At 55.5% G+C, this 23,455-nt stretch overlaps 2 protein-coding genes and 1 long non-coding RNA gene across 6 annotated transcripts; 1 reads left to right on the forward strand and 2 right to left on the reverse strand.

Moving 5' to 3' along the window:
• Positions 1–704: 704 nt before the first annotated feature.
• On the reverse strand, positions 705–10,503 carry DDOST (dolichyl-diphosphooligosaccharide--protein glycosyltransferase non-catalytic subunit). Of its 2 annotated transcripts, XM_084822397.1 has the most exons (11): positions 10,281–10,503; positions 8,058–8,168; positions 5,751–5,837; positions 4,945–5,048; positions 4,002–4,096; positions 3,527–3,620; positions 2,777–2,925; positions 2,401–2,548; positions 2,193–2,313; positions 1,594–1,700; positions 705–1,148 (listed from the first exon to the last, which is right to left on the reverse strand). In XM_084822397.1, the coding sequence occupies exons 1-11, from the start codon at positions 10,474–10,476 to the stop codon at positions 999–1,001; spliced, it is 1,362 nt and encodes a 453-aa protein (XP_084678523.1). In that variant the 5' UTR covers positions 10,477–10,503; the 3' UTR covers positions 705–998. The 2 variants fall into 2 exon arrangements, with proteins under 2 accessions (XP_084678523.1, XP_084678522.1); XM_084822396.1 differs by lacking the exon at positions 705–1,148 and having other exon boundaries at positions 1,636–2,313.
• On the forward strand, positions 1,388–5,843 carry LOC146335156 (uncharacterized). Its single transcript, XR_014786088.1, has 2 exons — positions 1,388–3,022; positions 4,842–5,843. It is a non-coding gene; the product is annotated as an uncharacterized LOC146335156 (long non-coding RNA).
• A 443-nt stretch (positions 10,504–10,946) lies between the features above and the next one.
• On the reverse strand, positions 10,947–22,862 carry SH2D5 (SH2 domain containing 5). 3 transcript variants are annotated; one of them, XM_084822398.1, is made up of 10 exons: positions 22,737–22,862; positions 21,710–21,826; positions 20,218–20,298; positions 19,710–19,784; positions 18,996–19,142; positions 18,008–18,256; positions 16,842–17,016; positions 14,994–15,099; positions 13,667–13,826; positions 10,947–12,277 (listed from the first exon to the last, which is right to left on the reverse strand). In XM_084822398.1, exons 2-10 carry the CDS (start codon positions 21,797–21,799, stop codon positions 12,056–12,058), a joined length of 1,305 nt encoding a protein of 434 aa, XP_084678524.1. In that variant the 5' UTR covers positions 21,800–21,826; positions 22,737–22,862; the 3' UTR covers positions 10,947–12,055. The 3 variants fall into 3 exon arrangements, with proteins under 3 accessions (XP_084678524.1, XP_084678525.1, XP_084678526.1); XM_084822399.1 differs by having other exon boundaries at positions 21,710–21,829; XM_084822400.1 differs by lacking the exon at positions 22,737–22,862 and adding an exon at positions 22,388–22,435.
• Positions 22,863–23,455: the final 593 nt, after the last annotated feature.

Below are 23,455 nucleotides of genomic sequence, written 5' to 3' on the forward strand. Positions count from 1 at the left end.
CAGAGACCCCGTCGGCCTTGCCGGGGAGGCCTCTCCCGGGCCCCGCGCCCTGCCCCGCTGCAGGCCTGGCGGGAGCGGGGAGGGAGCGCGCGCGCGCGAAGGCCGGACGGCGCCCAGGGCTGCGCCCGCCCCTGCTCCGCTGCCCGGCAAGGGGCCCCACCGAGGCTGCCTGCGGAGCGGCCCGCGGAGCGGCCCGCGCTGCGCCCCGCGCAGGCTGAGCTCCGTCCCCCGGCTCGCGCCCGCAAGGGGCTCCAGCCCTGCGGAGGCTCCTGGATGCCTGCGCCGCAGTTCCCTGCCTCGGCTGCCCCCCGCCTCGCTCCCCGGGGCCCTTCGGGCGTATGACCTTTGCTGCCCACCCCCTCCGCGGGTCTGAGTTTTAAGCAATGCGCTGCCACGGCAGATTAAAAACCCAGAACGGCGAATACTAGCGAAAAATCAAGTTGAAGCAGAAGGCATTTTCTGAAGGCAGAAACTGCTCGCCCTACGCACATACGCATGCAGGGGGTGCTCCCTGGCACCGAGCAGGTGAATTCAGAGCTCATTTATTTGGGACTTCCATGGCTAGAACATTCCAAAAGATGTATTGCTGCTCCACATCCTCTCCTGCCCTCTAGAAGCTCAGGTTGGCACGAGGCTCACCAAATACCTGAAGTGTCTTTTCCTTCAAGAAATACAAGGGTGAAGTAACGACAATCACTGGAAGGTGAGGGGCAAATCACCTCTTTATTTTGGAAAACAACAATAATTCGGGAAGGGGGAACAGTGGTGAAGAAGATGCATGTGCCACTGTCAACATTTCTCAAGCATTCCACAGAGTTCGTGAAGGGGTTGTTCACTCCCCCTCCTCCTCAAGGCATCTTTCCCCCCACCAGCTCCTAGGCCCTAGATCCTGAGGTCGCCAGTCACCAAAAGCTGTTTTCGTGGCCCCAGTGCCAACATCGGACTGCTTGGGGCTGATGTCTTGGAAGAAGCGGGTGCCTGCCCCTCCTCTTGGGAGATCAGTCAGATTTCTCCTTCTCTTTCATGTGCAGGAAGACGATGCTGAACAGAAAGAGGCCCACCATCATGGAGAAGGCGCTGGCGTAGTAGGGATATGCAGAGGGGATAAAGCGCTCGTATTGGGTGTGCTGGAGGGGACGCACAGACACCTGGCAAGGAGGGGAAGCAAGAGTGGCAAAAAAAGACATGAGGCTTCAGAGGAACCCAGCTGCCGTCCGCACTGAGCCTCAGCTGTAAGGGCAGCTGCGCTCTCCCACACCTCACGGGCAACACAGGCCGCAAGCAGGTGCCTTAGGAAGCAGCCAAGCCATGTGCCCAGCAGAGCAGGAGAAGGCTGTCCTGGCCACGTGAGGCAGAACTTCCCATGACCATTCACACATGTCTTAAGAACAAACAAGGCTTTGCAGTTTAGCTATTCTACTGATGCAATGCGCACGAGTGTCTGCATTTTTAGAGTTAGCTGCTTTGAGAGGCAGGGGACCAAGGCAGGAACTCATGCTAGGACACATAAGCCACTCTGTTTTGGCCACAAGCCTGGGGCCTGAAGTCTTGGCGGTTCTTCCCACAAGAGCTGCCACCGCCGCTGCCACTCACCTGGGTGGAGGAGTACAAGTGGGTGTAGCCCAGCCGGTTGTAATCCACTTTGAACTGGAACACACCATAGACATCGGGCAGTTTGAACTGGACGCTGTACTTGCCTCCTAGAAGCCAAACACGTTTCAGGCTTCATGGCCATTTATGGGCCAAGCACAAGAAAAAGTGAGGTTTGCCAATGGCTCTTTTTCCCCATGTGCTTCTACAGACAGCTGAGAAGTAGGGGTGGCAGCTCAGCAGGAGCTTCGGAGCTGGTGCGTGCATCTGTAAGGCAGCCCTGGCACCATCAAGTCTGCGGATTGCGCGTCGATGCCTGTCACCACAGACCGAACATCCGTACTTCCCAGCGTCGCTATAAAAAACACCCTCCCCACTTTCTGAGTCATTACGGTTTTCAAAGCTGCAAACAGCCATTCTCATGAGCCAAGAAAGACTGTTTTTTTTAAAAAGGGAACAGAGATGTCTGTTCTCCCTTCTCCCAAAATTAATACAGTGAAGCAGTGCAAGTGTGATTGTGACATTCTGAAGGAGCAAGTAACTTACAGGCTTCTTTGCAAAACAGGGAGATGTTGCATTATAGAAAGCAACTGCCAACTCACCATTCCTCTTGAGAAAAGTCCTCACAAACGGATCAATGCGGACAAACTCGAGCTGGATATCGTCACCGTCAAAGGGGACCCACCTCCCATCAGAGAGCTTCTCAATTATGACGCTGTACTCCTGTAACACACAGACCCCGCTGAAACCCCCAGAGGCAGGTGCAGAGAAGACCGAGCTCTGGGGGCAGAGGACGTGCTAGACTCTCACCACTAGGTCGGTGACGGTGTAGGCGCTCGGTGGCGCTGCCTCTCCCACACGATGGTGGGACACCTCCCCCACACGCAGGACACCTTCCTCCTTGAACACCCAGTTGGACAAGGCCAGGGCCAGCTCATAATTGCCGGTTTGGGGGTACCTGAGTTACATGAGAAGCATCAAGAATTAGAAGCCTGTGAAAGGAACATTGGCTGTTTTCCGTGATACGTTCATTTTCTGCAGTGGATGGAGGATCTCCTCCAGCCGCTGCAGGAACGTGAGTTTCATTTGCTCCACTGACATGGCAGATCCCAAGAAATTCAACTCCAGTGCAGAAGGACAAATCACCGCCTCTGCACTGGCCATCAGGCATGCGAACACCACGTACTTCTGGGAGCCAGGGGTCGCCTTCTGCACAGCAGAGTTGAAGAAGGCGTCGCTGAAGAAATCCAGGGAACCGCTGAAGACAACGCGGGCGTTATTCCGGGCCTGGAGGCCAGCAATCAGAAGGGTGTTCTTCCCAACGGCGTGAGGGTACTAAGGAGAGACACAGTGAAGGACCACTGGGTAGCAACAGACTCTGATGCTGGCCTCTTTCGCTTGGGCAGCTTTTCTGATAGGTCAATCATCGCAGGTGGCTTTTCATTTTTAACATTCTTGATAAAGTATTTGTTAAAAGTGAGGAAGTCAAAGCAAATTGTGCACACTCTCTCTCTGCCTCTCCCCTGCCCAATATATAAAATGGGAATATACTGCCTCCTTCACAAGATTGCTGTGAAGGGTGAAGGGAAAAGCTATAAATCACATCCTAAATTATATATAGTCAGTGAAATCTGGGCATAGGTAAGGGGCACTGGAGCACAACACAAACACCAGAGACTCAGGTACAGCAGCCTCCCACAACTTAGCGTCCTCCAGATGGGTTGGACTACAACTCCTAGCATCCCCCTGCCACCATAGGAATTGTACTCTAACCCCCCTAGCAGGCACAAGGTTCTGGAAAGCTACTGTAGGGGTCCAGTCTAGCTTCTCAGCCAACCAAACACAGCACAAATTGCACTAAATGCAGGGAGATGGCTGCAGCCTCCTGCCATCGTCTTCTTTTCAACAGAGCAAAAGGCAAGTCTCCTCCACCTACCTGCGTGATGGGTTTATCAGGAAAGAATGAGTAAGAGGTCGAGGAGCCAGTCAGGATATCCAACACAAGAGGGTTGTCAGGATCAGCCACCATCCTGCAGAGAAAGTATGTCACAACTAAAGCAGCAAGGAGGTCTCCCACAACCTGCAAAGTGGGGAGGGGTCTTCCAAGACACCCATTCACCCCTTGATGGGTATATGCGGGGGGGGGGGGCGGATTTAATAAGATCCTTTTGAAAAAGCACTTGATGCAAACCTTTTGAAGAGGAGGTCATGGTTTTCCTTTTGCATTGAGCAGGGGGTTGGACTCGATGGCCTTGTAGGCCCCTTCCAACCCTACTATTCTATGATTCTATGAGAAGGGAATGGCTCATGTCCCCAGTCAAGTTGGGAAGAAGCCAGAAGCTGAAGTTTAGCGGAGCCACTTGGGGCAAACCCAGCCCTCTGGGCTTCAGGCTTCGCGTTGCAGCACTTACCCAACACCCCTGAAGAGGATGGGGTTCAGTGGCCTCTTCCCCACAATTGTAGGAGCCTTCAGGAGATTCTCAGAATCCGCTACAATGAGGGTGTGCTGCAGGGAGGTGGCAAGAGATCATGGGCTGCAGGCAGCTTCAGTCAACGCTCCCCTCCTGTGGCAGCCTGGCCTTCTGGCTCCTGATTTGCCCTCCAGGAGGAGCTGCAATCTACTACCCCTGGCCCGAAAGAGGAGGGCAACTGAGGCTCCCCATCTCCCCGCCCCCCCCCCCGACTTTCTGTGGAGCAGACAGCGGCTGCACTCGGTTGATCACATCTTGATTTAGTAAGTCGAGATATTTGCAAGCATTTTCCCCACACATAAAGTCCTCCCTCTGCAACACCCCGGAATGAAATGCAAAAGTCTCCAATTAATCCCATTTTGTCTGTACCAGGAAGCTATGGTTACCAGCTTCAGAACAAGCCAGGATAATAAACCCACATCCAACTGTACGTGCACAGAAGGCTCACGCACAGCTCAGCTTGTTATTTGAATGCAGGCAGTGAGAGCTGGCTCTCCAATCCTAATTGCTCTGTCTCCTTATTAGGACCATCACCCAATTAAAGAAATCTTAGCAGATTATGAGTAATTGATTGAGAGATTATATGTGGATGGATATGACTAATACAATGATAGAAACAGTGTGGGGGGAACACCTCTTCCTAGATGCTGCCCACAGTTTCTGTAAGGACGTAACATGAGCAACTTTAAAAAAAAGTATTGCCTAATTAAACAGGAATGCCTTTTTAGCCAATAAAAGGGTTTCTTTAATCAACTGTTCCAACCTTACCTCCCTATGCAGCCAGGCCTGGAGTGCTGGCAGTTCCACAAGCTACAGATGGCCAGAACCTGCAATTGCCCCCAAGGCAGCTGGCCCATCCTATGATGTACATCATACTGCTTACCTGGCCCAGATCAGAGACGTCATAGTTGTGGTGGTCGATGACGGCAGTCTTCTCTTCATCAAACTCTATCCCACATTCGCTTCCCAGCTCTCGAAGAGGGTCACCTAAGAATGGTAAAAATGGCACTTCATTACATGCATAGAAAAGGGAAATCAGTTTATAATTAGAGCCACTGTGACCACAAATCATTCTCTCTCTCTGTCTCTCCCTGCAAGGAAATAACCTATGCATAGCAGAGGGGGAACACAATGTGCACAGACGGTCCTATTTCAGAGTGGTGCCTGTACTGCTTTTGCTTAACTGAATGCAGCTGCTTCCAAACTGGTGTGAGGGCAGGGCCATCGATACCACCTCCAGACACAACAGCAGAGAGGAGGAGGAAGTGTATTCTAAGGATAGGAAGGCAGCCCTAAAGGTACGGAGGCACGCTCTTTTCTATAATCCCTGCTCAGCCGCCACTCAGGTCACAACAGAAGCTAGGAACAACTCGGTGTCAGTGTCCCTACTGCATGGCCAACGGTTGCAAGATCAAATGCAGACTCAGTGAGAACTTTTAAAACTAGCATCTACTTTAAGGTCAGCCTTCTCCAGAAAGACCATTGTCTTGCCTTGGCATCTCCCATTTAAATTATGACAGTCCCCAGAATTCCAGAATCTCTGTGGCCAAAGCAAGTCTCGTCCCACATGTCTCAACACAGCCGCAAAAAAAAGCTGCTGATCCATGATGCTCCCTATCTGTGGTGGGGTAGGATCCAGTTCTCTTTCAAGCCCTAAACCCTCCATGTGATGAAGTCCATTTTACTGACCTATATCTGAACTGGCCGCCACTAGAACGCTTCCACCTCCATCGATAAAAGCAGCAATTGTCTCCACGTTGATGTTGCCGCCAAAGTCTGAAATGAAGCACCTGAGATGTTTAAACATGCCAACACAAAAGCAGTATCTGCTTTTTACATAAGAGGAAGGTGAACAGATTTGACCCCAGGGTTGCAATTCACAAGTTATTTATTTCCAGTAGAGAAATAGCCCAAAAGCTACAGAAGATTTTTTTTAGAAATTATACATCTTTAATCCCCTAAATTTTCTAGCAAAATGCGATCGCATTTATGCACACATTCAACCAATATTAACTCACCTCACTTGCTTATGATGTGTAAAATGTTCCCTCTAGTAAAAGGGTGACAGAAAGAAAAGCATATCCCTAAGCTTGTCATTAATTTCATTCATTACATTTCTATGCCACCCAATAGCCAAAGCTGTCTGGGCAGTTCACAAACCTTAAAAATCTTAAAAATGCAATATTGTACATAATATGAAAAATTTATATACAGACATATAAACAGCACGTGCACACACACACACCCCTAAACAATTTTAACGATCAACAATAGGAAATCCAAGACCTGAATTAAAAACTGTATCATATGCTGCCAAATGCCTGAGAGAAGAGGAAGGTCTTAACCTGGTGCTGGAAAGGTACCAATGTTGGCGCCAGACAGGCTTCATTGGGGAGATCATTCCATAATTGTGGGGCCACCACCAAAAAGGCCCTCTTCCTTGTTGCCACCTTCCAAGCTTCCCTTGGAGAAGGCACCTGGAGGAGGACCACCTTAGATGATGAACATAGTAAACAGGTAGGTTCATGCTGGGAGAAGCACTCCATCAGGTATAAAGGTCCTACGCCATAAGGCTTTATAGGTAAAAACCAGCACCTTGTATTGGGCTCAGAAATATACAGGCAGCCAGTGCAACCAGGCCAGAATTGGTGTTATATGTTCAGACCTTCTAGTCAATATTATCAGTCTCGACTTCAAAAGCAGCCCCTCCCTGAGCACATTGCAGTAATCTAACTTGGAAGTTGTCCTAGCGGACCTGATATTTGGAACACTTTCTACTCAGCAAATTGAATATAAACAGGACTGATTAAAAACACTATTACAATGCATAGAATGAGGATTTGGCTACAGAATCGGACTCCAAGAGTGCTTATCAATGGGACCTTCTCAAGCTGGGGAGAGGTAACGAGGGGGGTACCGCAGGGCTCAGTCCTGGGCCCAGTGCTCTTCAACATTTGTATTAATGACTTGGAGGAGGAGGTGCAGGGAATGCTGATCAAATTTGCAGATGACACAAAATTGGGAGGGATAGCTAATACTTTGGAAGACAGAAACAAAATTCAAAGTGATCTGGATAGACTGGAGTGCTGGGCAGAAAACAACAGAATGGCATTTAATAGGGACAAATGCCAAGTTCTGCACCTAGGAAAAAGAAATCAAATGCACAGTTACAAGATGGGGGATACGTGGCTCAACCACACTACGAGCGAGAAGGATCTTGGAATTGTTGTCGATCACAAGCTGAATATGAGCCAACAATGCGATGTGGCTGCAAAAAAGGCAAATGCTCTTTTGGGCTGCATTCATAGAAGCATCGCTTCCAAATCCCGGGAAGTACTAGTTCCCCTCTACTCAGCACTGGTTAGGCCTCATCTGGAGTACTGTGTCCAGTTCTGGGCACCACACTTTCAGAAGGATGCAGACAAACTGGAGAGGGTTCAGAGGAGGGCAACCAAGATGATCAGGGGACTGGAAACAAAGCCCTATGAAGAGAGACTGAAAGAACTGGGCATGTTTAGCCTTGAGAAGAGAAGACTGAGGGGAGATATGATTGCACTCTTCAAGTACTTGAAAGGTAGTCACAGAGAAGAAGGCCAGGATCTCTTCTTGATCATCCCAGAGTGCAGGACACGGAATAATGGGCTCAAGTTACAGGAAGCCAGATTCCGGCTGAACATCAGGAAAAACTTCCTGAGTGTCAGAGCAATACAACAATGGAACCAATTACCTGGGGAGGTGGTGGGCTCTCCCACACTGGAGGCCTTCAAGACGAGGCTGGACAGCCATTTGTCAGGGATGCTCTGACTTGGATTCCTGCATTGAGCAGGGGTTGGACTCGATGGCCTTGTAGGCCCCTTCCAACCCTACTATTCTATGATTCTATGATTTAGCTGCTCAGGGCTGCAATCCTATGTACACGGAACTTAAGAAACGTGCATAGGATTTCCACGGGAGGTTTCTCTACATCAGTCTGTTTCTGCAGAGATCATACCTTACCTTCTACAGATGGAGAAAATATGATGAGGTTGTCATACAGGAACTCTCCATATTTAATGAGAGACAGTCCAGGGTCGTCAGCAGTCCTGAAGGTGAGATCGAAGCCCCTATCTAGAGACAGAAGGGCGGGAGAATGAGAGAGGGAGTGTCATTATGTCACGAGCCCATTGACAAGTCATGGAAAGGAACATTAGCTCACGTTCCGCTGTGTGTGCCGTGTCCTTGATGAATACAACAATGGCGGCTTGTACAAATCATCAATTTTTATTCATTTGATTTGTACCTCGTCTTTCCATCAAGAACATGGCACCCAAGGCAGCTGTAGAGAATTCTGTCTAGAGGCAAAAACAAAAATTCTGCTCTGATATTTCCCCCATCCCCCATGCAAGAATCAACACCATGCGTGGAGGATCAAGAGTCCTTCTTTGCACCAACTGGGCAGAAGAAGCAACTGCCAGTCAAGAGTAGACAATCTTGGCCTAAACGGGACATCAGATTTGCATGCTCAAGAGCAGAATGAACTTGCTGTAGCTCAGGAAGTCCAGCTCCTCCTGCCAGGAATATCACCTTGTCTCTAGAGCTTGGGCTATCAGCTAACTTGCAAGAAGTCAGACGAGTGGCCCTTCTGGCCCTTGCGCTCTCTATTCTGAGTGGCAACAGCTGACAGGCTGGAACAGGAGACTTTGCACATACAATGCACAGGCTCCACCTACGAACGTAGAGGCCTCCCCGATAACTCGTAGGACAAATGTCAGTGTAGTGTAGTGGTGGGAGTGACGGACTGGGAGCCGGGAGATCCGGGTTCTAGTCCCCACTTGGCCATGGAAGCTCACTGGGTGACTTTGGGCCAGTCACAGACTCTCAGCCCAACCTACCTCACAGGGTTGTTGTTGTGAGGATACAACGGTGAGGAGGATGATAATGTAAGCCGCCTTGAGTTCCTTGCTGGAGGGAGAAAGGCGGGGTATAAATGCAATAAATAAATAAATAAATGTCAGACGCTGCCTTATCCAGAGTCACAGCACTGGTCCACTCAGCCCAGTATTGCTTAATCTGAGCAGAAGCTTCCCTGGCGCTGCTAGCAGAAAGCAGTGAGAAAGTCCAAGGCTGGATCATACCTTTGGTACTGGGAGCGAGCTGCTCTTCTAACAGAAAATGCTCCATCCCAGGACTGCTCTCCAAGGCACTGGAGCAGCCAGCAACGGAACCTGGGACCTTCTCCCCATCGTCTTCTGCTGAATCTACTGATTCATCTATTTGGCCCAGCAGCATCTTCTCTGACAGGCAACGACCCACCAGGCCTGAGCCAGAGAAAGGCCGTTCCCAATACCTACTACTGGATTGTCTTACGGGGGAGGGTGTGTGTGCTTGAACCTGGAATCTTCTGTGTGAAAGTGGGAGCTGCACTGCGCCCACTGAGCCACATGGCCCTTGGCAAATGTACATCTGTACAGAGAAAACTGCCTCACTGGCCCAGTCAGGCCAATGGGCTGTTCACCAGTCCCAGTATGGTTTACTCTGATTCTCTCAGGCCTTTCCCAGCACTGCTATGGGCAGGGGATGCACTGAGACAGCCTCCCCGCCCCATCAAGGCACCGCCCAGACATATTTCATTACAACTCCCACCAACCCCAGCCAGTGTGAGCAACTCCCCAGCTGGTAAGTTCGCCATGCTGGCTAGGGGATGATGGGGCTTACACTACAAAACCTCTATGTGCAACCTGGGTGGATGAGGAAAACTGCAGCAAAACACATCTACAGGCCAGCTAAGGGATAATGGGAGTTGCAGTCCCACACCTCTATGTGCATGCCGAGTGGATGACGGGGCTCACAGTCCACAAACATCCACAGCCCGGCTGGGGGATGATGGCGCTCAAACCCTTCTACACACTGGCAGTCCGGACGGCGGGAGTTTCAGTCCAAAAAACACATCCATGTGCACAGTGGGGAACGATGGGAGCCACAGTCCAGGCACTTGTATGTGCAGGCTACTGCGGCTGCTAGGACTTGCAGTCCTGGCACCTCTACGTGCAGCCCGGGTGGACGATGGGGCTTGCAATAAACACATCTGCTGGCCGGCCTAGGGGATGATGGGAATCGCAGTCCCGCCCTCTGGAGGGCGCCCGGCGGGGCCAGCTGCTTGGGCTGGGAGGCTGCCGCCAGGGCCGTCGCGCGGGCAGAGGCCGTTCTCCCCCCGCGCCGCCGCCGCCGCCGCCGCCGCACCTGCTAGGCTGCGCATGAAGAGCGAGTGGGTGTCCCGGAGGCTCATGTTCTCCAGCAGCACCAGCGTGCGGGGCCCGCCGCCCGCCGCCGCGCCCCGGGCCAGGCCCAGCAGGGCCACCGCCAGCAGGGCCACGACCGCCGCCATCCCGCTGCCGAGGCGCCGCCGCCGCCCGAGCGCGCCACACGCCGCCGCCATCTCCCTTCTCCCCTCGCAGGACGACCCGGAAGTGAACCTCGGCAGCCGCCAATCAACGGCTAAGGCCGTCCTCGAGAAGGCGGAGCGGAAGCTACCTCCCAACCAACCAAAGGCAATGGCCGCGGCGCTTATACGTGAAAGGCCGAAGCCCGCCCTCCCCATCACAGAGAGCCAATCGGAAACAGACAACTCTGACACTCTCTCTACCGACAACCATTAGCCGCCCCCTTCCAGTCCCGGGTAGCCAATGAGCATAAACGCGGTCTAGACCGGGGCAATACGACCCAGAGCTGATCGATGGTTGTTATAGGAACGAAGGAGACCAGGCCTTGAAGCCCGCCCCAGCCCCAAATACGCGCAAACCACGAGTATTTTGGAATACAAATATATTTGCAGAACATCTATATATAAACATATTTAAAATATAAGTAACGTATCTTCGCCATCAATAAATTATGTTGGTATAGGCATGCTCACATACATAATATATGTAGATTGCTGTTTTTTTTTTAATTTATCATGCTCTGGTTTAGTATTAAGATTTTGGTTTTTTGTATCCAGTTTTTATCACTAGCTGCCTTGGGCACTGTTTTTTTTGGCAGAAAGGCAGGACAGAAATTACATAATAAATACATGAATTTATTTCACTACAATCTTCATAGCAGCAGGCACATAAAAGGTAAAAGGAAGATAAACCACCACCGCTGGCCTTTGGGCTCTTATTCGACTGACCGCAAGCAAAGCACGTATTGGCCGAAGCACAGTCTTTTGCATACTCAAATTTAAAAATATTTTAAAAGGAAGATAAAACATTAATGGTACCAAATGTAAGGAAAACTGGAAAAACAGCAGCAACGTTCTTATCAAAGCCTCAGCCTTTCTTTGGGGATTTATTGTCACCAAAAGATGCCCCTTTACGGACACAGGTGGGGCCAAGAGAGGGACAGGCAGCGCAGTCCTAGGCATTTCTACTCAGAAGTAAGCTGAGTTCAACGGGGCTTATGTCCTGGTAAGGGTGCAATCCGATGCTGGCTGGAGAATGCTGGGAGTTGTAGGACTTTTTTCTGTCTAAACATGCATACGAGTGTACCTTAAGTGTGTCTACCACGAGTGGGCAATCTGTGCCCCCGCAGATGTTTTGGCTTACAACTCTTCATCAGCCCTAGCCAGCATAGCTGATGGGAGCTGTACAAAACATCTGGATGGCTACAAATTGCCCACCCTGGTGTATACTATACCCACACTGTGTAGGATTGCAGTCTACTGATCAGATTAGCACAAAATATACCCCTGAAGTACTAGAACGATGAAAAAGGCTTGGTCACACACCTTTCTGGCCAGGGGTGTCAACACAATGGGAACCTTCCGGCTAGACAAGTTAAGACATGCTTGCTGTTGACATTCATATTCTACTAGGGCGCGGACTCGGCCCATAGCAGAGAGACTAATCCCTACCACATCAGAACAAGAAGGTTAGCCAAAGAGCGAAAGTGCGATGTAGCTTGCAACACCACAAAAGAGCTAGTACAATTCTATGTGGATGGCAGGAAAATGAAGCCCAGAAAGTATTTGCCGGGCATTAGCCCACTTCCTGCTGGACAGCCAGAGATCTACTGGTGCCGTACAGCCACGAGGCCTGCCGCCGGCTCCGCTCCTCTCTCCAGACGTCCTCCGCCGTGCCGTCTTGCTCCTCGTAACAGTGGTTGACCCGCCCTGTGGCCAGGGAGCAGAAGAGGCCCCCCTGAATCCCAGAGTAATGATCCAGCAGGGCTTCCATACTGGGGAACTCCACATTCAGATGCTTCGGGTAAAAAAGAAAATTAGAAGTAATAAGAGACGGAGAACACGCTGTTGCCTGCAAGCAAGCCCTGCCATTGGCCAAACGTCTGCGATGTCACAGATTCTAGTGCCGCACACTCTAATTGCTGAGGGAGGACAGTCAGTCAGGGAATGTTGAAGACATCAGTACAGGAGAAACTGTTTATTTGCTTGAGAAAAAAAATGTTCACATTGGGCGTAGAGCAGCGTTCCCTAACCGGGCGCCCCCTCCCTGGCGTGTTTGACTACAACTCCCATCATCCCCAGTTGTAGTCCAACACATCTGGAGGGCGCCTGGTTGCAGAAGGTGCTCTGGGGCCTGGAGGGAGGGTGGAAGGCTGGGCCTAAAAGAGGGGTGGGCAATTTGTGGTCCTCCAGATGTTTTGGCCTACAGCTCTCATCAGCCCTAGCCAACATAGCCAATCATTTCTTTTCATTTATTATATTTCTGTACCACCTCATAGCCGAAGCTCTCTGGGTGGTTCACAAAAATTAAAATACATTGAAATACATTATACAAAGTATAAAAACCCCATTCATGTAAGGACAGAAAACAGATAGCACACACAACAACAACATATACCTAAAACAATTAAAACAATCAGCCAGAGACAATCCAGGACCTGATAATAATAAAAAAAAACTCGTTATATGCTGCCTAATGCTGGAGTGAAGAGGTGTTCTATACCACCCAATAGCCAAAGGCAATCTAGTCATTTTCTGAACAGCAGCTTTTAAAATTTTTACTTTTTATTCCACTTCTACCAACTTATGTCCTGTTTGGGGGCTGCCCAGAGGTGTCTGGCTGGCCACTGTGCGAAACAGGATGCTGGGTAAGATAGACCTATGGTCTTATCCCACAGGGCTCCTCTTATGTTCCCACTTTGTCTGACAGCTCAAAGCAGCTTAAATTCAAAGAAGAGTACGACTGCTTTGACGGAAACCTACTGTAGGACATACGGACATATGAAGCTGCTTGATGACACATGATGAGGGAGCTGTAGGCCAAAACATCTGGAGGGCCACCAGTGGCCCAGCCCTGGCCTAGAAGATGAGGAGGTAGGGGTCCCAAGGAAGGAGGAGGCAGGCTGAATTTCACAAAGTGGATTTGAAGCAAAACAATCATCCAAGTCTTGAGTTGCCGGGTTTGTTGGGTTCAGATTAATCTAATGACCATTATACCTGGCTCATTGGTTAACTCACTTACTCCTTTTATCCAGTGTGCTAAGGTGACGGGCTGTGGTCTAACATTATAGCCACCTTCTGTGGCAGGAGTTTAAAAATGGAGAACCTGCTTGCATTTCCCAATTCATCAGCCTATGGTAGCCTAGGAGGGACACAGAGCCGCCCTGATCTTCCTCTCAGGTCTTACCTCAACAGAATACTTCCCGAGCTGGCTCCGGTAAATCTGGTAAGGGATCACTCCACACCGTGTCCTCACCGTGAGACACCACTGGTTGGTGGAACCTGGCTCAGCCCAGAGGAGGAAGGACCCAAGCACATCATTTCTTAGCAGTGTCATCCCAGCATCCCTGGAAACCAGGAGGGAATACGGAAGCTGGGAACGTGGAGCAGGAGAGCAACCCACAGAGCCGTCTCTCTCTCTGGAGCAGACAGCCTCTCCCCAGCAGAAGAAGCATGCTCGTACCTCAGCCTTCCAGGTCAGGAAGTACAAGGCTACAATCCTATGCGCACGTACCTAGGAGTAAAACTCCACTGAAAACTGGGATTTACTTCTGAGTAAATATGCCTAGGCTTGTCCTGCAAGTGAGCAAAAAGGGGAACCCCACAAGGAATGCCCCCAAACCAAAAGCAAAGGGGTAGACAAAAAGGATGTGCTGGACTGTAAGGAGGTCTTTTAAGTACATAAATGCCTAGTTTCTTCTCCCAGATCTAACACGGCGTAGAAGACTTGCGTCTGAAGAGTGACCACCACTTGTTGCATTATACTAAATTTCCCCGAAGAAGGACCTGTGTTTGGCATCCGAACTTTTTTCTGCCGTTGAATAATACATCCATTCTGTCTACCCCTTTTGCTTTTGGCTTCTGGGCACTGCCCTGCAAGTGGACATAATGGGCCGATTCACACATCACTATAAACCCAGAACTGCTGAGAATTCCACCTTGTCACGAACAAGCAAACACGCTGCTCAGTCACTCCCATTTGGCTCCTCTTGCTGACATGCGCTGCAAAACCAACCAGGAAGCATTACATCCAAACCAGGATCCCTGGTTGTTGCTCTCCGAACAAGCCAGAATCATAAGCCAGGGTTTGTCCTTGGCTTATCACGGTGGCTTGTTCGGATGTAACGCTAAACACGCCCCGGGCAGAGGTTGCCTGGGCTGTTCAGTCGCTCCTGCTGGCAGGAGGCGCCCACAGGCACAGCTGGGCAGTGTGCGCCATCACGCCTGCCCGATCACAGCGAGCTGGAATTCTCAGAAATTCTGGCTTGCTGCACCATGCAAGCCAGACCTGCGTCCAGCAAGCTTCCTTGTGTAATTCAGCAACAAGCAGTATCAGTTTGGCATCAGCAACGGGAAAAGTGAATGGCAGCATTCTTGTCTGTAGCCGCCAGATGCACCGTACGGTGTGCCTTCATACGGTGTGTCAACCAACCCCAGAGGTCTGCTGTGGGTTGAGGCCTCCCTCCCTGGTCACAGAGGCAACAAGCAGCAGGCAAGGGGAGACCCCTCCTCACCTGTCGATGCCGGCAAAAGACCAAACGTTCTCCGCGAGGCTGCTGTCGCTTTCCGGCAAATGAGCCAGGCTGCCTCTGCTGCCTTTGCCGTCGCAGCTGGTGTGAACTGGAGCCAAGGAGAGAAGGGGCACGTGGGCGAGGTGCCCCGGAGGGCTCCAAGCGCGCGAGGGACGGTCGCCCGAAAGCACCCCCGAGACCACGCGCAGGCGTGCTGCGCCAGCTTCCCCAGCCGGACTCTCGCGGCGCGCTGCCTCCCCGGCGCCGCGCTGCAAAGGCCCCCGAGCGGCGCAGGGCGGGAGCAGCGAGGCTTCGGGGCCACAGCCGGGGCTTCCATCGCCCGCTCCCGTGCGCACCCGGCTGCTGCTCTGGGGGCTGGTGGGGGAGCTCGAGGGGGCTTCCGCCCCGGGCCCGCGGGGCGGCACGCGCGCCCCGGCTCTCGCGGCAGCCGCCAGCGGCGAGCGCGGGAAGCGCGGCGGCCGCGCAGCCTGCCGCGGAGCCCGGCTGCCGCGGCCCGGCTCCAGCTCGCTCGCCCGCCGGCTGCGGCCCACGCGGGAAAGCGGGCGCCGCCGCGGGCCGGGCGTCCCGGGCACCGGCGCTCCGCCGGGCGGCTGGGCGGGCAGAGCGGCCAGCGGCCTCCCGAGCGGCGGGAGCGGCTGCCGGCGCTTCTCCGGGCAGCCTGAAGCGCTGCCGGCGGGCTCGGGCCCGGAGTCCCGGGCGCCGCCAGGCGGGTCGTGCGAGGAGCCCCCGCGCCCGCCGGGCCCACGGCCCGCGCGGGGCCCCGCTCACGCGCCCTCGGGAGCGCCAGGAGCCGCGCCCGGCCCGCCTCCCTCCGGGCGGGCCTCCGAGGCTCGGCCGCGCCAGCCCGCTTCCCCTGCACGCCGGCCGCGCGGCGGGGCCGGGCTGCGCGACCCGGGCTGCGAGCCCTCCGCGCGAAGCTCGCTGGGGGCGCTGGGCCGGCCCCGACTCCTCACAGGGCCGTCGCGAGGGTCCCGGGGCGGGGGGGGCCGCGTGACCCGCGCTCGGTTCCTGGGGAGAGGAAGCGGCGGGGTGGAAAAGGGACAATTAATACTGCCGCTGCGAATAATCATACATTTGACGCTGTAAGGTTTCAAGTGTTACTGATATTTCTATTTGTATTTTAATTTTGGTTTTGGTTAAGAGTGTGAGTGCGTGTGTGTGACTATATGTATATAATTTCACTGTTTCGCTGATTCTGTAAATTGCTTTGAGAAGGTTTCTAACTTTAAGGTGGCATACATCTTTTAGATATTTTTAATATTTAAAACAAATAAAATTTATTTTTATCATTAATCCAGCTTCAGGGCTCTTCTTCCATGGTTATTTGGGGGGGCAACATCCTAAGTATACGAGGCAGGACATTCTCGGCGGCCATGGCCCGCATCAGCTTTTGTCCACATAACTCCCGTTGCGAGGAACACGGGTCCTCTGCTCTCATGCCAGCTGCCAGACACAAGGCGGTGCCGGAAACAGGGTGCCAAGGCGGCCGGCCTGTCCGCAGGACGGCGCGCTAATGAAATGCCTCCTGGGAAGCTGCCTTAGACTGAGTCGGGCCCTGGGCCCATCTAGCCCCGCATTGCTGACACCAACTGGGTTTCAGGCAGGGCTCCTTCCCGGCCCCACCTGGAGATGCTGCCGAGGACTGGACCCAGGCCCTGCAGCTCCCCCTGCCCCCGTCTCCGTGATCCCCCCCAGCGCAAGGCCTCCTCCGCTGTGCACTGCCCCTGCGCAGCACCCCCAAGCCCCAGCCCTGCCTCTCCCCTGCCTGCCCGCCCCTCTCACACCGCCCTCCCAGGCCGCCGCCGCCCGCCGCCCTCCCTGAACACTCACACGCTTCCCGGGCGCACTGCTGCAGCTGCGCCTCAAAGGTGCAGCCCCGATAGGCTCCGGAGCGCAGGATCTTGCTGCGGATGGCCTTTTTGCGCACCAGGATCGGGGAGCAGTACGGATTGCCAGGCCGAGGGGTGCCCACGCTGCTCCGCTCCTCCAAGTCCAGCCTCTCTCTCTAGGGGGCAACGCGGAGCACACGCTTAGCCGGAGGAGCCGAAGCAGCCTGCCCAGGAGGCTCAGGGCGGCGTTCCGAAGCAGCGGGTCCGTCCACTGGAGACCGCTCTGGACAGGCCGGAGCTGCCCCTCGAAAGGCCACCCGTGGGGAATGCAGGCGGGCGGGCTCGCGCTCTGGGTGGACCAACAGCCGTCTAGGCTGGCCATCAGCTGGGGGCCCCTGGGGAGGTGGCTGCTCCCGGGCACTGGGTCATGGAGAGGCCCCGAAGGGCTGCCCCGCCCATCGGCCAGAGGGGGCAGCTGCAGGGGCTCAGCGCGCCCCTCCCTGCCAGGAGGACCGCGCGCTCCCGGGGCCGCAGAGTCTGGCTCGTCCCTCCCGCAGAGGGCCACGGGCCCCTGGGAAGCTGCAGCCCCCCTGGACAGACGGTGAGGGGCACGTGCCGCACCATCATCGCCCCTCTCTGCCCCCTCCCCGCGGCCAGGGAGAGACCAAGCTGGCCCCACACATCGGCCAGAGAGCGGACAGCTGCAGGGAACCTGCTTTGCCCTGGCCTGCAAGAGGGAACGCCTGTCCGGACTTGGGAACAAAGAGCCGGGGCCCAAGTGTGGCTTCCCCAGCGGTCCCCCCCCTTTCCCCTTCCCGCTGGTCTTTCAGACTTGCCGGCGGGCAGGGGCTGGCCCATGAGCCGCCTCTGTCAGCCGCTCTGCGAAGGCTGGACAGGGGGCAAAAGCGCTGCAAATCAATAAATACATACATAGGCCTGGATGAGAGGCCAGGAGCTGTCGTGGCCCAGCAGACCGCGCCAGATACTTGCGCGGCCATGGATCCCTAAGACCTTTGGGTTGGATTTTAAACAAACCACCTTGGGAATCCATCATGGCTGAAAAGTGCAGCAGCAATACAAGGAAGCAGGAGAGAGGCGCAACTTGTGCAGCTTGGCTCATCTGCCGAAATCTCGCACAAGGACACCCTTGGAGAGGAACTTGCTCACCACGCTGACGGAGGAGCCGAAATCAGCCGGACACGGAAGCCTCCGGAAGGAGACCAGTGCGTTGACGTTCTGGGAAACCTCCTCCGGACTGAGCGACTCCCACACCACCCGGCTCTCCAGAGAGGCCCCCAGCGGTCTCCCGGGCTCTCGCAGAGCGGGGCCACTGGAGGGCCAGTCTTGCTCCGTGGGATGCATCAGAAGGTAGCAGAGCTGGAAAGAGCGGCAGAGCAGGAAGTGCAAAGTCTGGACCTGAGGAGCAGAAAATGCAGGAGGTATGAACTGGTGCCCGAGTTCTGCTTTTTTTCCTCCTCCCTCCCAATTCCTTTTCCTTTTGTGTCATGTCTTTGAGATTGTAAACCTGAGGGCAGGGACTGTCTCATTATTAATCTGTTAAAGATGCTCGGGGAGCCTTTTTTGGCTGACGAGCAGGGTGAAAATGCTGCAATTAAATAAATAAATAAATAAATAAATAAAATAACTCCCTGTGCTCGCCTCCCCTTCGGTTGCCCTGTGTGGCCTTGGAAGCCACACATAATTCAGGCCACAGATGAAAACAGCCTCCTTCTTGTGGGGCAGTTTTCTGTCAAGGGGGCACCTGCAGGAGGCTGCCCTGTTGTGGCATGGCGCATGGCAACAATTCACAGTGCTGTGCAGCCTTTCTGAAAATGGAGAAATCTGTTCTCAGAACACAACACAAGCTCGTCTCTCACGGGGCTCTTCTCTGAAATGGAAGCAGACCATTGCAGCATCCTGGGATGCCATCCTGCAATGCAGCAGTACCAATCCTACCCATGGAAATGCAGCCCCGGGGAAGAAGCGAGAACAATGAAGCCCAGCAAAGGCAGTGAGAGAACAAACATGGCCGCTTGGCCACTATGGCTCCCCAGGCACAGATGCTGGCCCGGAAAGGAGCCCAGGAGGAACCAGGGAGGCCATGCTGCCTGCACCACAGCACCATCAGCCCGCTCTGCCCCCCCCCCCCGGCCACCTCGCTTGGCTGGCTGCCCACGAACAAGTGGCAGAAAAGCCTGCTGGGCGGGCTGCGTGGGTTGCGGGACACGAAGGCGAACTGGCAGTCGGAGGGCGTCCAGGTGCTGTAGAGGATGCGCTTCAGAGCGTGGGCCATGAGGAGGGCCTGGGGGCAAGAAGGAAAAGGCGCTGAGAGTGGGTGGAGCCCCCCCCCCCCCCGCAGAGCAGGCATTGCCAGCTGGCCCCACGATGCTCCTCTCAGCCGCCTGCTTTGGCAGTGCCCACTCGTTGCCTCTTTGGGGAGGGGGTTATTATACAGACAACCCTTATTTGGGACACTCTGCAGTAGTTCCTGAGGTACGCGTCCTCGTCAAATATCCACCTGCGTCCTGGAAGTTAACGCACGGACAGCACAAATGGATTCTGCAGGGCGACGGAGCTACAACCTTTTCCCTTCCCGCTTTTTTGTTTTGTTTTGTTGAAATGTTACAATAAAAAATTAATTATAAAAACAGGGTGGGCTGTAACCGGGACATCATCATTCCCCTTTCACCCTCCCACCAGCCCTCTGAGGCAGACCAGGCTGAGAGCAGAAGGGATTCCACACAGGCCCCCGGCAAGCTTTAGCCCCAGCTAACACTTCTTTCCCCTGTGGGGCTTTTCTTAGAAGTCCTTTTGCTGTGGCTAAGGCCAGCTTTCCTTCTCAGACACGCAGCAAGCAACCACCTCCTACCTCCCCTTCCGTGCTGTACATCTTCAGGCCCTGCAGGCAGAACTTGAGTATGACGGATTGCCGCCTCGGGCAGTCCTGGGTGGAAGGAGACATGGGGGCGGGGAGGGGGAGCAAGAGAGAGGGAGAGGAGATCAGTGAAATGGGTGCATCCTGCTTAAGGAATTATCTGGAGGAAGCTGCTGTGCAAGAGCTGAGACAACCTCCCCCAACCCAGCAGCCTCCTGATATGTTGGACTACAACTCCCATTATCCCCAGTAGGGATGTCAGCTGCACAAGGATTCAGAGCAGAAAAGTTTCCCCTTTGCTCTCCACTTCACCCAGAGAGCTTTGGCGACTGGGTGGCACAGAAATGCAAGAAGTGAACCAAAATGAGATCATGCTGCGGCTTCAGACAATGCACATCCCTGGTGCCAGAGCTCTACACCAAAAGAGGGGAAACTGCAGTGAGGATAGTGCCTCTGGGCATGTGCAAAGGGCCCATGTGACCACAGCTAGTCCCTCCCTCACCTTCAGGTGCTGGAGATGCTGATGGATCGCCTGAACCTTCTGCTGCAGTTCCACGTCTTCCACAACGAAGGAGCCCACGTACTGTTGGCGAGGGGAAAGGGGGGAACATTCTGTGCAAAGCCCCAGGGCGTTTGGAGCACTCCCCAAACCCACAGGAACACCAGGGAGGCTCCTGGGCAGTGATGGAGGGGTCTCTCCACCCTCCCAGCTTCTGGCAGAACGTTCCTCTATGTGGGATGACTACCTTTCGCTACACTCACAAATCGGTCCAACCCTCTACAAGATTTTGGCAACGCTGTATTTTTAAAATGGCCTGATGCTGAGCAAGACCCTTCATCCATCTAGCTCTGTATCAACTACACTGGGGGGGGGGGTCTTGTGACCCTCCAGATGTTTTGGCCTACAACTCCCATCAGCCCTAGCCTGTGTAGCCAATACTGAGTAATCATGGGAGCTGAGGGCCAAAACACCAGCCCCCGAGGGTTTTACAGTCAGGATTCCTTCCTAGCCCTACCTGGAGGTTCCGGGGAGTGAACCTGAGACCTTCTGCATGCAGAGCATCGCTGCCACTGAGCTACAGCCTCAGTTTCTAGTCCTCATGGTTATCATAGAATCGTAGGGTTGGAAGGGGCCCACAAGACCATCGAGTCCAACCCCCTGCTCAGTGCAGGAATCCAGGTTCTCTATAAAGAGCTAATTTAAACAGGGACATAGGAAGCTGCCTTACGAGTCAGACCCTGGGGCCATCTAGCCCAGCACTGGGGTTTCAGGCAGGAGTTTTCCCAGCCCTACCTGGAGATGCTGCTGGGGACTGAACTGGGGACCATCTGCCTGCAAAGCGGGGGCTCTGCCGCTGAGCTATGGGCCCTCCCCAACAATTGCTTGTTTTTTGGCTGTATATCGTATTGTTTTAACTTTGCATTAATCTTTTGGGGAAGACACTTTAGATGCGGCATCTTGGAACGGCGGCATATAAATCTTAAACTGCCCCGTTTGCCTGCTGCTGGTGGTGCTGTGAGCACTTGGTCGTAGCGTTTTTATACATGTTCTATTGTAACACATTTTTGTAAACCACTTGGAGATATTTTGGCAGGCAGCATATAAATCTATTAAATAAATAACTCCGCCCAACAAATTTCTCTCTCTCTCCTCCTTTTCTTGCCGCTGCAGACCACCAGTCCTGCCTCAGCCTCTGCTGACTTGGGCAGATCCTGGTTTCTCCTGGCTTTTCCCGGATCCTTTCTAGGGTTTTGGAGCAAAGCGTTTTGTCCAGGCTAAGAGGAAGGGAGCTTGCTAGCTGGCCCGCTTGGTGCCTCCACAGCCACAGATGTTGCCCCCAGAGGAGGCCAGACGGTCGGGGGCACCCAGTTCGTGGCAAGCCAGGCCTGGGGGAGTGGCCCTTCCTCGGCACATCGGGGCCTGGGCCTTCCGTTGAGCTCCGGCGCCCCTGCCCCGTGCCTCGCAAGGAGCAGCCCTCCCAGCCCGGCGTCACCTCGGCCAGCTTGGCGATGACCCGGCCGCCTCTCTGCTGGTGTGGTGCCGGATCCGGCCCCCTCCCGTTCCCAGACGGCTGCTTCTTCATGGCGCCTGCTGGGGACCGCTCAGTGGGCTGCTGGGACATGTTGGGAAAGGGAAGAAGGAGTGGGGAGGACAGAGGGTCAGTGCAGGGCTCCCTGCCCTGGGGCCCTTCAGACGTGTTGGATTACAAGCACCATCATCCCTGGCCGTTGGGGGGCGGGGCCACAGACAGAGCAGAGCAGCCCTTCCCAACCTGGCGCCTTCCAGATGTATGGGGCTGCAACTCCCAGCGTCCCCAGCCAGCCGTGGGATGCTGGGAACTGTAGCCCCGCGCGTCTGGAAGGCGCCAGGCCGGGGGCGGCTGGGTGAACGGATCGGCAGCGATGGATCTGGGTTTTCCTTCCAAAAACCGACCCGTCTGGGGAGCAGCGGGGGCGGCTCTGCAGGGCACAGGGGGCCCAGCCCCACCTGCCCCACCCGCCAAGGGGGGCCCCTCGCGCGCGCGCACGGCCGGGCGCCCCTCGCGCCCTGGGAAAGACGGCGGCCCCCTGGGGATGGCGCCCCGCACGCCCGCGGAGCGGCCCTTCCCTGCCGCGCGGCCCGTCCGGGGGGGACGCGGGGCCCCGCGCCCCGCCCGAGGCGCGGCGCTCACCTGGCGTGGACCGGGCCGGCGCGCGCCGCCCGCAGCGCCCGCCCGCCCGCTCGCGCGCGCTCCGGGCGGCCGCGGCCAGGCTCGGCGCCCCCGCGCGCCCCACCCGCGGCCGGCGGAGGAGCCGCGGCAGCAGCCGCAGCAGCGCGGGGGGCGCCCAGCGGGCCGCGAGCCAGGGAGGAGCCAGGTCGCCCGCCGGGCGCGCGCGGCGTCCGGGAGAGCCCCGGCGGAGCGGCGGGCCAGCGGGGCGCGCGGGAGCGGCCTCCGCGGAGGGGCGAGCGGCGCCCAGGGCCGCGCCCCCGCGCGCCGCTGAATCCGGCCGGGGACGCCGCCCCGCGTGCGCGCTACTTGCCGGCCGGCTGCTCCCCCAAGAGGCGCCCTCCTCCTCGCCGCCTGCCCCGCCCGCAGCCCGGCGAGGCAGGCGAGGCCGAGAGCCGGGCCCGAGCCGGGGCCTCCGCGCGCGGGCGCCGCCCCTCCCAGCCCTGCTCCCGGCGCCGGGCGGCGGTTCCGCAGCGCGCCCCGGGGAACGGAGCGCGGGAGGCCGCCTGCTGCCGAGCCCGAGCGCGGCTCCGCGGAGCCCCGCACCGCCGACGCTGCCTGGCAGCCGCGGCCCTCCCGCGCCTCAGGCCGCGCTCTTCCCCAGCCGCGCCGGGAGACGCTGCCGGGAATCAAGCCTGGCCCCCGCGCGCCGCGGGGCAGAGGACGCCCCCCGGGCCGCCGCCTCTGGCAGCACCTGCCTCCCCTAGCAGTCCAAGCCCGTCCTCCCCGCGGGAAGCGGCCCGGGGAGAAAGGGGCCCCGCCGGCAAAGGAGCCATTGCCGCAACGGCGTCCTCTGGAGCCGCAGCCAAGGGCCGCCGCCGCCCCCCAAACTGCGGAGCAGGAAAAGAAGCCCCAGCAGTGGCGCCGGCAGGGCTGGGCCCTGGGGCAACTCCAGGGGTCCCCAGACGACCACCAGAGAGCGACGGGGGATGGGGTGGCAGCGAACGGGCCCAGCATCAGCACCCTTTCTCTCTTCTTGGGCTTAAACGTGTTTTAGTCAGGGGCTTGCCAGGGATGTATGAGCTTACTGAT

This window comes from Heloderma suspectum, chromosome 15, assembly GCF_057233095.1.
Source record: "Heloderma suspectum isolate Gila_16-S chromosome 15, 16-S_ref, whole genome shotgun sequence".
Taxonomy (NCBI): domain Eukaryota; kingdom Metazoa; phylum Chordata; class Lepidosauria; order Squamata; family Helodermatidae; genus Heloderma; species Heloderma suspectum.